The 16,504-nt window shown below is 40.5% G+C and overlaps 1 protein-coding gene across 1 annotated transcript; it reads right to left on the bottom strand.

Annotated features, from left to right (window-relative positions):
• Nucleotides 1–1,873: 1,873 nt before the first annotated feature.
• aif1l (allograft inflammatory factor 1-like) lies at nt 1,874–16,066 on the bottom strand. Its single transcript, XM_083929549.1, has 6 exons — nt 15,949–16,066; nt 15,688–15,749; nt 13,197–13,263; nt 9,571–9,612; nt 7,636–7,798; nt 1,874–3,966 (listed from the first exon to the last, which is right to left on the bottom strand). The coding sequence occupies exons 1-6, from the start codon at nt 15,965–15,967 to the stop codon at nt 3,879–3,881; spliced, it is 441 nt and encodes a 146-aa protein (XP_083785675.1). The 5' UTR covers nt 15,968–16,066; the 3' UTR covers nt 1,874–3,878.
• Between the last annotated feature and the right edge of the window lie 438 nt (nt 16,067–16,504).

Below are 16,504 nucleotides of genomic sequence, written 5' to 3' on the forward strand. Positions count from 1 at the left end.
CTGAAAGTAAATGAGTTGTGTCCATGCAAACCTTGTCTGCTTCCTGTGTCAAGAGTTGGTACATGTCTCCTTGTTGTCTTCTAATGATTTTTGATGAAATTTTAACAATTTTCCCAAATATGCTTTTTTGTGTGACTTTTGAATCACTTGTATTATAAACTACATTTCAGTCAGAGCACCTAGTTATTGGAATGACCTGCTCGAGGAGACCAGGGTTGCAAACTCTGACTCGTCTTTTCAATCTCTTTTAAAACCCCACTTTTTGCAGAAATTGTTTTTCTGTGATTTTATTATATATTTATATTTATTGTTATATTTAATGACATTCAAGCTTATTTTATCTTCTGTTTCTGCTTTCAGTTAATTTCACGCTGTTTTAAATGTGTTCTATGTTTGTAAAGCACATTGTAAGTGTGTTTTGAAAGGACCAATGGAAATAAAGTTTATTATTATTACCAGTATTATTATTAATAATAATATTACATGTTTCTCTCTACTGGTTCAGTGCACCAGCAGAGAGTACATTAAGTAAGTAACTAACACTTATCAAGGCTTTGTTTGCAAAAATGAGTTTGATGGAGCCTACATTTCCCATAATGCAACTCAAAAGTGTCATCATTATACCTTCAAATACCAACTCCACACTTCAAGTTTGTAATCAGTCATGAGCAAAGCTGAGATAACCTTAATGAAGTCATCAGGGTGGTGAATTCAAGAACTGGAAAGAGCCAAACTGGAACTTAACTTCGTGTGTAAAATGAGTCTCATAAAAGCAATTTATTATTGGAGTCAGAGATTGTTTATTTTATTATACTCGGCATTTGCTGCTGCTTGCACTTTTTTATCTATAATAATTGTACTGTAGTTGATCTTAATGAAGCCCCGTAGCCCAAACTGGCTTTCTTTCACTTCCAGTCCATGAATGATGCAATCTTTGTTATTTAATCTGGGCTGAGGGTGCAACTAATGGAGACCATGATATGGCTAAGGTGGTTCCTCCTTTTTCACAAATCCATTTAAGGCAGTGATTTTCCTTCAGTTCTCTCAATACCATCCAATTATATCATGTCCTGACTTTGAGTGTCCAGCAGATGGCAGTATCAATGCAAGAGAGCAGGTACCGAGGAGGACGTCCTGTCCTGAGATGCACTGCAGTGTCAGTCATGGACAAATTACCATCAGCACAGAATGATATACCATTTGAAGACTTGACAATAACTAGGAATATTATCTTATTCCTAGTTAGTCCTGAGCGAAGTATTAAAAAAATAAACTAAAAAAGTGAGTCATTGATTAGAACAAATGATGCCTGTGCTAAATCTGCTGAGCACATAACTGACACACACTGACTGAGGACATGCAGATGAAAAAAATCACCCTATTTGATTGAGGCTGAAAGGCATAAAATGAGTGAATGAAATGAAAATGAAAACACTAAGAGAACGTTGAATGTTTCGACAAAACTGTAGAAAACACTGAAGACAAAATTGGCCTCCCATTCCCTCCCCAGGGTCAGTGTCATTAGCGACTGAATCCCACTGTTATTTCTTCCTCGGTGCATACATAAGCTCCTGGCAGTTTATCACACGCAACAGCAATTATCATTTTAATTACAGAGGTGCTTATTATAATCCTACTGGATTCGCCCGTTAGCGTGCTTTTTAAAGTATTGCTTACACACTATTCCCCACGCAAGAACCTGCTCCCACAATAAAATGTAATAGGAATGGCCTTTAACATACAGAACATAAAACAAACAAGTGACTGTTTGCATACAGTAAGCAGCTATTCACTTTTTCATGAAAACAATTTATTGCTCAAGAGTACGTATGCATACAGCTCCACATACACGATGCAACATGAAAAAGTTAATGAGAAGAAAATATGGAATGAAAGCATTATTACAACACTGAACTTGTTGACACTGTCAAACGTAAAGTATTCGTCTCTGCCTGTGAACGAACCGGGAGATGATCTCGCACAACCGAGAGTGAGATTTCTCAATTGCAAAACTGAGAATACATGGGTTTAACCTTTAGGTTTATCAGAATTAACAGCCAAAGGCGTGTTGCAATGTGATCTTTTACAAGACATGGATTCCGGATGAAAAACGTCCCTCGCTCGATGGACAGTGTTTATGACAGTGTAGGTCTCTGCAAGCCAAGGCCACCCACCTTTCATATACAAAGGGGTTACAGTAACTAAATAGTATGAATAAGAACAAATCTCCCTCTCAATATGGCATCTCCTGTTTTAAACATAATAGTGGAAATGTGTTCAAACACTGGTATTAACTAGAAACAATAGTATGTGCGTATTAAAATGGGTTAAACCTGTGATTTTTCATCAAAACTCAAGATAAGCAGGCCAGTGTAAGAAGAATTTTAATTCCTTTGGTGTCTGCAAACAATGTGCATCTTAACAACATTAAAAAGATATAATATACCTATCAGACTGAACACAAAATAACATGAGAGTTCAAAACATGTTGATTGGGTTAAAAATACTACAAGTACCAAATTCACAGTAGGTAGCGTGAGTTAGAGGAACACCGAGGCACAAATTACAGAATTCACAGGACAATGAACCCAGTTCAACAGAGAGGGAGGAAAAACATGTGGGGGAGAAAAAGGAATCCAAGACGAAGAGGAACCAATAACACATGTATGAAGTACAGGGCAACCTAAACAATCAAATCACCCCACAAACAGGTTAAATGCTTGCTGTGACATACAAAAAAAAGAATGGCAAGAAAAGGAAAAACTACATTTAAAAAAATCCATCACACGTGAACTTCACTCACTCAGGATGTTCAGGAAACACCATATCAATATAACATCGTCAAAACTATCTCACCAAATAACAAACAACATCATTTCACGGTTTTCTGAAATTAGTAAGCTAAGAAGACTGCTTGAACTGAACACCTGTGTGCACTCCCTCCCTTTTCAATCTGTGTGTAAGCTCTACAGTATCTGCATGTTGAGGCACTTGGAAAGAATATGATTGTACTGTGTGTAGTATACTATGTACATTTGTGATGCTCGTGAGCCTGTAAATCACACTCCTTCCAAAATGAACATGTGCTTAACCTTACAGATTTACAAACAGAGTCAGATTCGCCGTTCCTCACGCCACATACGGAAACCGAAAGTCCCATGGTCAACATGATCATTTATTCTTCTCTCAACTAGTGAACGAATGATAAAAAACACACGGCAGTACAGTCATCTACAAAAAAATCAGATCATGAGGTGGCCGTGACAACTTGGTTACTGATTCCAGATCAGTATTAATGCTCCCAGGACTGATGACTCTGACAAAGAGGAAATAGGCTCGGCGTGTAATCTCTGGCGCCTGATCTAAAGCGAGATGCTGACTAAGATTAGCCTGGTAGGAATCCATCCCAAACCCCTTAGGACAGTGCAAAAATGTGTTGGAAAAAACCTGCTCTTTTCCCCTAAGCATCTCTAGAAATGTACATGTCCCAAATATGAAACAAAGGAACAAAGACAGGAAAAACAACCTCAGGAGAATTTGGAGTCTTCCCTTAAAATAGAGTAGATGAACCATGAAACACTTATTACTAAACGTAATTTATCAAGCAGATTACAACTACCACTGCTACATTTTAATTAAAAGGAGAAAAAAAAAGGATGAGTAATAATATTCACAGTCAAACATCATTTAGTGCGTTGTGTGCTCAATCTTCCAAATAACAAACACCTCGCACACACCGTATATCACAAAATCACATCCTCAAATCACTGGTCCCACACTAATACAACACTCCACATGTTAAAGAGAATGACTCGATTTTCACGCAACCACCGACGGTCCCTCTGCTTTGCAAGCAGTCCGGAGGCTGACATCTACTGTTAAGGCAGGCTAGCGATGTCCCGCTTTGGAGGGGGTCCATCAGGTTTGCAGGGAGCGCCGTTGGCTTTGTCCTCAAAGACCAAGACTCTGTGGAGAGAGGGAGACCGAGAGGAATGATGAGAAAGCACTGGATTACATAAACTGGATTTTGAGTTGATTATGATTGTAGAAGTATAATAGTTTTTGGAATAAACTCGTAATATAAGTAATCAATCTTAATGCTTATTATTTAGTCTTTTTTATTGTGACCAAGATAATGAATGCAACATTTTACAGTTGGAAAATCAACCTGTCAATGTTCTCTGTTGGACAAGCTACGCAAGGCCGACACTGTTTCTAAATGACCTCAAACCTTGTGACATATACACAAAAAATGATATAATATAGAATAGTAACAGTACATGGTTGTGATGACAGGCCTGCTGCCTGAGTGAAACTCGTTGGACCAGGTTCTGCTTAATATTTGGTGCAGCTGGGTGGTTGCTAAGCTGTGCTATGTAGCTTCTCTGGGGTGTATACACCTGGGTGGTTGTTGGGGGCAGTAAGGGGTGAGTTGGCCGTTATAGTGAGTCTGGTTGAACACTATATAGGTCCAACATCATAGCTTCTATGCTAATGTATGTCTCTAATAGTAACACAGGATGACGTAACCAATGATATCACCCTGAGTGACTACTGGACTACGAGCGCGGTGACTAATGCCTGCACAATATTATATAAATATTTAGATTTGGCCTTGGCTGTCAAATTGATGTCTGAATAAAGACATTTTTTAAAAATCCTGTGTAAAAATCCAGCAGATGATATGCATTGTATTTGTTGGTGTACATGTACGTGTACGTGTGTACGTGTGTATGTGTGTATGTGTGTGTGTTTGTGTGTGCGTGTGCATGTGTGTGTGTGTGTTTGTGTGTGTGTGTGTTTGCATTTAATTTATGGCAACTAATGTTTATTTTCATTACAATGCATACACAGATTATTTACCCCAATTAATAGACTAACTGTTTGGTCTATAAAATAATAATAGAAAAAAAGGTTGATGTCAGGTTGATGTCTTCAAAATAACTTGTTTTGTCTGACGGACAAGTCCAAACCCCAAAAACATAAATTTACGATCACATGAAAAAAACAAAAAAGTGTAGAGGAGGTGAATAACACAAGTAGAAACAATACAAGCTGGATGTGTGAGTAAGGAGGGATAATCAGCTCCTGGAGGATACAGAGACTCACAGTTGCAGTCAGAGGGTATGAGCTGGCTGAGCGGCGAGTGAAAGGAGAGAAATGAAGGGAAACCACAAAGGGGAGTGAGGGGAATAGTGGTTTAGGCTGTACACACAGCAGAGTGAGCGGTCTGACAGGAGCTATTCAGAGCGAGTGCCTGTCTTTAATTTCCTTTTTTGGAAAACTCTGCAAAGCTCCACTAAGCTCATAAGGAGCAATGATCCTGCCGACGAAACCGGCACTCAGCCGCTCAAACTCTCAGGCAGCCACTCTCACTTGCCCTTCACACGACTGATACCTGAAGTCGGTGAGATCCCCACTGACAGTCATCAGTCAACTGATGAAGAATCCAATAACAAGTCAAATGTCTCACTCTTCCATCTATGTGCATGTGAATTAAACTTTTATGACTGTCTCTGTTAAAATGATAATAATGACAATATATGATTTTAGGTTAATTAAACCCAAAGGCTAATTAGGCTAATCCGCTTCATGTAGACAGAATAGCTTAATAGACGGTGACTGGCTGACTTAATCTTGTTATTGTGTACATACCATAGACCATGCACTCTACGCTACACACCAGATACCTGAGGCAGATGAAGACATACCTGTTTAGACAGCTGTTTGCTTGACCCATATGCACCAGATCTGCACTTTATGTATTATTGTATTATTTTAATTGAGTTCTTTCATAATGTACTGTGTTCCTACTTTTGCACACGTGGCTCATGAGGTCACTTCATCTCCTATGATGGTTTTCTTTTATGTTGATTGCGCCCTTGTAAAGCACTTTGTGACTTATGTTTGTGAAAAGCGCAAAACCAATACATTTTACTTACTTAATTCAATTCAATTCAATTCAATTTAATTTATAGTGCCAAATTCTAACAAAAGCAATCTCAGGACACTTTACAGAGTAGGTATAGACCACACTCTATGACCTATTTAAGATTTACATAGACCCAACAATTCTCCCGTAGAGTACGGTGGCAACGAAAACCTTCCCTATAACAGGCAGGAACGTCGATCAGACCAAGCTCTATGGGGGACGGACATCTGTTCTGACCGGTACAAAGAAAGAAATATGCATATTTCATGCATATTAATTTAGATGCACACGCAGTGATATTAAGACAGTAGACAGGACCCTTGTGAAAGCTGCGACTTATTAACCAAGTATAAAATACAAAATCTGTAAGGTTCAGCTGTCATTCAGACTCTTGGTTAACGAACAAGAGTGCATAGTTGCATACTTTGTCACCACTGCAGTACACAACTGCACTAATAGTGACCTTATTGAAAGAGCTTTCACAAACTGGGCCCAAATTGTGGAGCCTGACCTCAATCATTTTCCTCTGATTGTAACTACACCAATTGTTGTTGTGCCAAATGCTTTGTATAACACTATTCTGGAGCTTATTGTACCCTCAACTCCTCCCTCCCCTCTCTGTTCTCTCGAGACAAAAACAAGAGAGGCGACCTTTGCAGTCGTCAGAGTCAGTGGTGAGATGAAGTGAGAAACAGCAAGTTACTCTACGTAGGTAAATAAACTTTCTTTGTTAGATCAATGAATATGTGAGTATGTGTAACATACGCTACAAAATGTTAGTAGACAATAGCTCAATTAAATAAACTTTGTCAAAATACTGACCCAAAAGTCACGTAGCAAAATCAACCTTATCAAGTAGAGATCTCAACATCTGTTTAAACTTGGTAATGTACTGTGTTAAATAAATGTGAACACTGTGACATTCTCCTGGTGAAAATCACTACTAACATCAACTTTTTTTCTTACAAGTGGGGCCAGGAGGGAATGAGGTATTTATGAATCGCGGCTGCCTGGGGGATTATGGGATACACTTTCGAAACGTAAATGGTTGAGGGCAAAGGAGGAAAAGTTATGCATTTGGTCTGCTTGGTGTTTTCTGGATTATGAGGATTTGTCTACTAAAGGGTCCAACCAGCTTAGTCCAGTGAGCTGACATGCAGCAGCCAATACACTCTCTCTCCTGTGGTCTGACCCACTGCTGCAAGGCTGCTATAAAAGGCTTACAGTGGCTACGCTAACCCATTTTAGAATATCAGGAAATATGTGACATTATCCACGAGGGACCACTGAAAGAAACCCACCATATATTTGAAAGAAATAATCCATATTGTGAAAGCCAGATTTTGATTGACAGAATCTGATGTGTGTTTTTATGAGTCATGCGTCAGTTGTTAATCAGCCTATAATCAGTTACCTAAGCACATGATCCCAGCTAAGTATAAGGATGGGTTGACTACGGATAGGCTACATAGATGGGTTTTGTTGCCATGGCGATTAGCGACTAATGCAGCATGTGGGTATTGACATCATCACTAGTCATCCCAGAACCCCCTCGCTGAAGGATGAAACAAGTGGCTGACAAAGCACACGATTCATATCCGCCCTCTCAGACATGTGATCAAACGCACAATGAACCGACAGATGGTTTATAGACACGACCAACAGCATTATGTACGGACACACATGCACAGAGGTTTACTTACAGTTTGAGCACAGCTGAACGCTTGCCCAGCATCATCTTGACAAAGTCCCTGTAGTTGATAGTGTTGCTGCTGCCGCCCGTCACCTCCACAATCATTTTTTTCAACTCCAGGTGGGTCTTGGGCACCCCCAGCTTCTCCATCATCCGCTTCAGACCCATCAGATCTAAGAGAAGGTAGAGCTGACAATCAGACTGTGCTTCACTGAGAGAATATAAATATGTTATTACGTATTTTAGTTGGAATTATTTAGTGTAAAACCACATCTCTTCTCATCTCACACAAAAACAGATTGTGAGGAAACTGGAACATTGACATAGCAAATGCTTGATTTCATGTATCTGAAGCACGTTAGGGTCACTTTACGCATATTCAGTTTCCTCATCCAGGACCATTACTCAGCCTGTAAAAACACTCTTATATCATCTAATGCTGATCTGAAAAGATAACCCTGATGAGTTATGTCAGCTTGGGACCTACATGTTTTAACAGAACGCCTGTGTTATATACTGGAGGTGTGGGGTTTGATAGATGGAAGCATTTAGGAGGTGTATTGGTTCTAATGAAAGATGATTCAAGTTGTATTATGGAAATGTAGGATCCTCTGTGTTTGGGGCTTCCCCACACTAGAGACTAGGGGTGTTTTAATATTAGGTACGACTGATGCTGGACTGACACTACTGAGCTTTCCCATTCATAATGTTATTATTTCCAGAAAACCTGCGTCATCATCTCTTCAACTTTTGTTTATGTTGTCGCTACAGCAACAATTCTCGCCTGCCAGAGGAGACCAGCGAGAAATACTTTAGCAACTCTACTCGCCGACAGTTATTCCCGTTAATTAGCGGCCCACTTCCATTTTGGTAGAGTTTGTTATGCGACTCCTAAAAGTCAGGATATCTCAGCCACTGTTACTGGTACTGAAATTATGCCATGTCACGCACAGAGAAAAATAGTTAGCTTAACAATTGAAATAGTCTTTAAAAATATTTTACAATTGATTGATACGTGAATAGAAATTGGCTGGAGGAACGGATGAACACTCAATCAGCATGCTAAATTGAACAGAAAACTCGCAAAAGGCAGTAGAAACTAGAAACCCAAAGAATTCCTGAGCTTGACTTAAACTTAAATTTCCAGAAATGTTTAATTGCAACCCTTATGCTAACATGTTGATCTAGCAGGTATCATTTTTTACCATGTTCACGTATTAGCATGTGTGGTAAAACATGCTAATATTTACTAATTAGCACTAAACACAAAGTAGCGGAGGCTGATGAGGATATCATTGGTTTGATAAAACATTGGTTAAAAACTGGTGAAAAAAAAACAAAACATAGAAAATTCTAATGCTGACGAAAGCACTACGTGAAGTCTTTCCACTTTATCCCCTGGACAGCATGGACACCTGTACCAAGTTTCAAGGTAGTTGTTGAAATATTTCAGACTGGGCCACAGTGGTGGACAAAACAACAGACTTTACCATCTGTTTTTTTTTTTTCAAGTCACTAAGTAACGTGGTTGAAAACACAACAAGTCGACATAAATGACAATTAGCAGCTTCTTTCAGTGCCTGCACACAGACACCATATACGCTGTCTGACTCGCCTCACACCTGTGTACAGTGTGGTCTCACTTTACGTACAGGACACAAACATGACACATGAGCCTGTTGAAGCCCTGTGCTCACACTGCTCAGACAACACACACACACGCGCACGCACGCACGCACGCACACACGCACACACGCACACACACACACACGCACACACGCACACGCACACGCACGCACACACACACACACACACACACACACACACACACACACACACACACACACACACACACACACACACACACACACACACAGAGTATTAATTATGCTGACAGTTGTTATCCAGGGTGCAGTTGGTGTTTTTGGTGCTCAATATTACTCACCAATGTCTCCTTGGTCATTCAGGTCAAACTCAGCATATTTATCTGCAAAGCAAACACAAAGAAGAGATTATTACTAACAGCTCACACACCACATCCCCTACAGCAACATTTAAAAAAACAATCCCCAGCTGGCATCTTACCTGTCAGCACAACTGTTAACACACTGTCCAGTGATCTCACTGTCTTACTCTCTGCTGACAGCTGACCTGGCTAAAGGACACACACAAACAGCTGATACTGACAGACGTGTCTGTGTGTTTTGAATGTCTGTCAGTGGAGAGCAGGCAATGGGCAGCTGAGTGGGGTTAACATCTGAGACGGATTAAAGCGGGAGGGTCAGGAAGTCAAAAGAGAACTTAAGGTTCAAAACACAGCGATCAGGAAGGAAAACAAAGACGCTTGGGCTGAAAATTGTGAAGCTCGGAAAGAGAGATTTACATCACAGCCACTATCTCAAATTTTAAAGTAAATAGTAATGACTTAGTTTTCGGTTTCAGCTGAAGAAAAAGCAGCAAACGCACTTTTTCACTGGCACCGAATATCCCAAAACTGTGTGTTGTTTTTTTTTAACAAAGAAAAATATACAGTAACTACAGATAATCATTTTTAAAAAAAATGATTATACTCTTTCTTGCTGAGAGATAGATGAGAAGATAAATACCACTCTTATATCTATCTGATAAAATATGGAGCTGCAGCCAGGAGACAGCTAGCATAGCTTAGCTAGCCTGCTTCTGACAGATATGATAGTGTTATAGATCTTCGCATCTAACTCTTTGTAAGAAAGTGAATGACCGTAGCTCCCTGAGTGTCAAACTGCAAATATGTTATCCATCACGCAAACATTTTTATTGTTTTTGAATTTCTGAGCTTTAGTTTTAAATATTAAGTTATATATTTATAGCCTTAATTTTATATTAACGCAGGCTAAACCTTAAATAGCTTTGAGAAGAGAGTTGAGAGGCTTTCGATTCAACAAGTGGATTTGCTATTATGTTTGACTATCAAACTCCAACTCCAACTTATCAATAGATATTCTATGTTTATTGTACACTCCTCTGCTCTATCCTCTGTTCCCATCACTCCTCTCTGTACACCACAGTTGCAGTTTGGTAATTTTGAGACTTAGTTTGTAAGTTTAGTTTGTTTACACCCCTGCCATGCTGTTATCCTGCATTTTTCTGTGTACAATGACTTAAAGAGGGATTTGACTGATAAACTGCAAGGTGACTCTGGGGGAGTCCTAGTAAATATTAACCACCGCATTCTCACTCTAAAGTGTGTAAAAGGGTCATTCTAAGTGTATAAAAGGTCATTATTAACACGCCACTGAAGTGACTGCAGCGGTTAAAAAACCAAGCAGACATTTTCCCGCTTCTCCCTAAATTTCCCCATTCTCTTTTGTCCAGAAGACCACTTTGGTCCGATTACACTTGCTATTTCTGTCCCACACTGGAAGCTCTGTGTGTGTCTTTGGGGGAGATAGAGAGAGGACTGTGTGAATCCATGGGGAGTGGGACAGGACAATGCTAACCCTGTTCGTAAACCCTGAGAAGGGGGCCTCGAGACACACACACACACACACACACACACACACACACACACACACACACACACACACACACACACACACACACACACACACACACACACACACACACACACACACACACACACACACACACACACACACACACACACACACACACACACACACACACACACACACACACACACACAAAGCCGTTTTTGAGTGGGCCACTTGCCGCAGAGCAGCCTGTTGATCATCTGCAGCCACAGAAAATGGCTCAACTGAACAGGACTCAAGCCTGCAGAGAATCCTCCTGACCTACATTCCTTTAGCAGCGGATGTCACAATATGATAGTGCCATCAACTCATGAACCAGCCATTTTCTGCCATATTATTATTTAAAATTGACTTGAGGTACTCCGTGGTGGGCTTGACTACCAATCACTTTTGAAGAGGAATTTCCCATCGTCGTCAAAATTAACGACCTTGCTGATAAAGTAGTTGAAACGGATGATGACCTCCTCTGTCTCTGCCTTGCCACCAGATAATCAAAGAATTTCCCCACACTTTTAAAAAACACTGACCCTACGGGCAGATAAAACGTCCATGTGGGAATGTGTTCATTCCAATAACAACTTGATTTCCGTTCTCTTTTCTATCTGTCCACAGACGGACACATTCTTAAAATCTGTGTAGACTTTTGGGGTAACTAAGCTCTGCAACCTCAAGGGAAATCCTAAACTGCTGCTGTTAAGAATTTGCCTGCTTTATCGTCCATTTGGTAACTACACCAGGTCTAAACACACACAAAACACACAGGAAGTGATCAACAAATGAACAGATTAAATCAATTTTGCTTAAAAGTTATTTCAGCCATTATACTTTGCTGTCAATGCTGATTTGACTCAGACATATAGAAGTAGATACTCCACTTGTAAGGGATTTTTAAAGTAAATGAACATGCTACATTTATATTACATTTTAAAATATCTGTCGCCTTCACTCACATGGCAAGGTTTACGGTTCATTCATTCAACAATAGAATGAGATCGGTATAGGGTATCAGCCGATATGCTCAGCCCAGGGTGCATCTCTAGCTATATCGCTCTAACTCTTCCACACACAAAAAAAGCATAAAACTCAGAAAAAGTTTAAGGAGCTGTACTCGAAATAATGAGAAAAAAAATTCGCTGGGATTGCCTCCACAAGGCTCACACAGACCGTTCCCCAATTTGTGAAGAGGCTCTTTCATGCGTCTCAGTATAATTATCGTCCCCATGGTTGTTTCACTCATATAATAACTAAAAAGACACAAAGGAAATTCAAAATAGTCATATAAAAGCAGGGTATGTCTATATTCATGTTCATGTTCATAGCACTGATGTGATTTAGTTGGTGGTTAAAAGCCCGATGTTTAGACACTGATCTCTGGGTCCCTGGGATGGGATGGAAACAGAAGGGACAGCGAGAAAGAAAGAACAGCCATCCTCTCAGGACCTGGGTGTTCGGTCCCCTTTCTGTTTATATATTAATGCTCCATTTCCTCAAGCAAGCATAGCTTGTAAGTAGGACACTGGAGCATGTTTCTAGATTTCAGACATATGCTCCCTATTTGAACGAACAGTCTTGTGCTTGTGTGTCTGAGAAATTGCAAAGAAAAAAACTCAAATAGTCAGAAAACAAAATACTCTGCATGCATCCAGAGCATACATGTGTAATATCAGTGAGATGGGGAGCAAGTTTGTTCCTTTAATGAGCTCCTAGTAGCAGTGATTCTGTTCCCAGGAGCTATTACCCAGCAAAGTTCTGAATATTGTAACAACAAGCAGAGGAACGCCCCAGCACATTCCTCCACGGCCACTGAGGACTTGGCCCTGCAGAAATCTCAGCAGCCTGTCTTTCCCACAGAGGAAAACAAAATGCTGGAGGATCATGTGTGTGTGTGTGTGTGTGTGTGTGTGCGCAGACTGCCAACAAATGAACCAATACTGAGACAAAAGAACAAAAGCCAGGAGAAAGAAACACACCCTCACAAAGAGACAAACACATACTTGCGGATACTGAAACTACTGAGAGGGGGACTGGTTTTGCTTACTTTTGAGACCCTCCAATTTTTCAGCCAGGTCCTCTTCATCCCTGTATTTCTGGTCTTCCAGGTATTCCTGAGTGGGAGGAAGAGGGGTGAACAAAACTGAAAGTGATCAGGGGAAAAAAACAAGTTTTACAAGTTTGACTGAAACTTTGGGAGAGGGAGAAGCCCACACACAAATTAGAGCAGTAAGAAGGCCTACATTAATCCGACTGTGTTCTGTCAAATGTGTCAAAAACTTCTAACTTAATTATGACTCATAATCTTAAGATGTCCTCCCCCTGAATTGGCGTTAGTTATCACTGTGTTCATTAAGTGGAACACCTCACAAGGGTGTAAAGTTAAGAGCCTGAAGGGAGCTATTCTAATGAAATGATAATGACGCAATCAGCCATGTGGGAGTCAGAGCGTCACTCTACATGGAAAGAAGAGGGCGAGCGAGAGACAGGGAGTGAGGTTGTTCTCTGCATCGACCTCAATGTGTCTGTCAGGCTTTTAATTAAGGGTGAAGAGGATAAACATCCACAACTGGATGTTTATCAGTAACGCCTGACTGACTCGCCTGCGCTGAATCACTGCTGCAGCCCTCACACCCACGCAGGAATGTCCTCTCGCAGACAACTACGCACGTGTGTTTGAACAAGTGCAGTGCAAGCATTGTGAGCATTATCTCTACAAAGACACAGAGGTCAATATACGGTATCTGCTCCAGCTGAAGGTTCAGACTGAGTATTTTAGGTCTTGTCATTGTGAAATCATCAGTGGATCTTTTTTGGATTAATTGGTTGGTCCATAAAATGTCGGTAAATAATGAGACATACATCACAATTACTCAGAGTTCAAGCGAGGGCTGGACAATATGGCCGAACTATTCTATCCAGATACAGTTCGTAGTCTTTGTGAAGTAACCACATGGTAAAGTCTTTTTTTGTGTACTCCTGTGTGAATTTAATGCATGACAAATTTAAATAACTGAGTATTTTTCTCATTTAATTCAGAACTTTAGTGCAGAAATGAACAAAATGAGAGAGAGTACCAAGTAAGATCTTATAAAAATTGTAGGATGTACCTTTGATAAATCACATTTTTATATTCAATATTCCTATTTTCAATACAATAAACTGTCACACAAAAGCAGTATACCAATGCTTATGCTGGTGTGGGAGTACTTGGATGAAAACACCTGTTTAGATAATATATAATCACCATATTGCTGATTTCTTAAAATGTCTTGTTTAGTCCAACTGACCTAAAGATATTATTTTTAATAGTACGGGAGGAAAAACTAACAGAAACCAGTGCATTTTGGGTATTCTACCTTTAAGATATTGCAGATAAATGGACCGTCAATCAGCTAATGGTTTATTTATCAGATGGGATTGTCATAGATGAATAATCACCCTGGATATATAATAACAGTGCTAGGATTAAAAGTCTCATCCCATCCGGATCCACTTGTCCAAATGCACCCAGGTTAATATAATGTAATGGATGTCAGTCAGTGTGTATAAAAGCAGGATTTATGTTATTTGTTATTTTTAGACCTATAGTCACTTAAATGGTAAATGGACTTGTACTTATATAGCGCCTTTCTAGTCTTCTGACTACTCAAGGCGCTTTCACAGTGTTTATCACATTCACCCATTCACACAGACATTCACACTGATGGCAGTGGACATCTTCATACCATCCAATCTAACCATTCACACCACATTTACACACCCATGCGCAGCACGGGGAGCAATTCGGGGTTCAGAGTCTTGCCCAAGGACACTACGACATGTGGACCGGGGGAGGTGGGGATCGAACCACCAATCTCTCGAATGGAGGACGACCCACTGATCCACAGTAGGGATATGGAGTCACTTCTCTCGTGAACAAATGAGTTATATCCAAAATAAATGTTTATGAAGGACCAGAGAGGGTTTGCTGCCGTGCACAGAAACGTGACAGGCGCTCCAGGCTGCCCTCTTGCCGCGACCTGGTTTCCATGTGGGAGCCGATGACTGACAGCCAAAGTAAAGGAGGGAAAGACAGCTTATACAGACATCTACTTAATCTGAGGGAGCGACTACAGATATAGTTATCTGACGAGGCGAGGCCTGATGGGAGACAAAGGGCACCTGTTTTCCCGAGGAAACACCAGGCAGAGGGGCCGCAAAACAAACGGGTTCCTACCGGGGAGTAACACATCGATGTGACCGGGTCAGAAGGGAAACACTCTTATGTGAGCGTGACGGCATGCAGCCATTCAACAAGTGCCGCGAGACTGCAGAGGAAATCAATAAAATGCCTCAGGTCAACCCCAGTGCGTGTGTGTGTGTGTGTATGCGTGTGTGGCGTTCAGGGGAAGTCATTATTCACAGCACTACAGAGACTGTTTGTATCATCACCGTGGCCCCACGTTCAAAAACAAGGCCAGTGCCGAGTCAAGTGTATGCGTGCTCACTACAGTCACGTCCCCCCCTGAGATGCCGCTAGAGAGGAACACGCGTACCTTGTTTATTTCCTCCAATTTTGACCGTTGCTGCTCCTTCAACAGTCCAAAGGTTTTCCCTCCTGTGGAAAGAAAAGCACATTATCATACATTTATCACCGAGCGAGCTGATAGGGACGTGGGTTTAGCTCGGACGGCAGCCCGGGTCTGGCCTGCTGATGCTCTCTATTGTAAAGACTCAAAGCTTTAGCAGCCCGAGGAGAACAGACAAAGGTGTCGTTTTATTTATTTTATAGTATATTATTATTATTTAATGTTTACCTTGTACATTCGAAGGCATCCCGGAATTTATCTGTGAGGTGTAAATCCAGAAAATGGTCAAATATCCGAGCCAGAAGGCTGCCGCTGCTGTCCGCCGGGGCGATACTCCTCTTCTCCGTTAGAGATCAGGGGGCTCAGTGGGCCACTCTAGGTACCGGTGTCAAGACGGACGCAATAAGGGATGGGACATCCGGTCAATCTTTTCAAAATAAACTCTTGACCGCCTTCACAAATCGAATAATTTACATCCAGCTAAAAAAAAGTAGCTGCAGCAAGTAGTTGATAACTACTAAATTAATCGCTAACTAATTTTGATAAGGATTTTGTGTATCTATTTTTTTAAAGGGAATAAAGTATATTTCTCTGATTACAGCTGATTAAAAGCTGAATAACTTTTTTTTTAGTAATAATAATAATAATTATTACAAAATATATCATTGTTTCAAAGCAACCCCAGCGTAAAACACAATTCAATTATAAAAAACAAAGTATTGTGGACAAACAAAGATAATTAAGGAAGTCATCTTGGGCTTTGGGGAACATTTCCATTTTTCAT

The sequence above is a fragment of the Echiichthys vipera genome, assembly GCF_963691815.1.
Source record: "Echiichthys vipera genome assembly, chromosome: 16".
Classification (NCBI taxonomy): Eukaryota; Metazoa; Chordata; class Actinopteri; order Perciformes; family Trachinidae; genus Echiichthys; species Echiichthys vipera.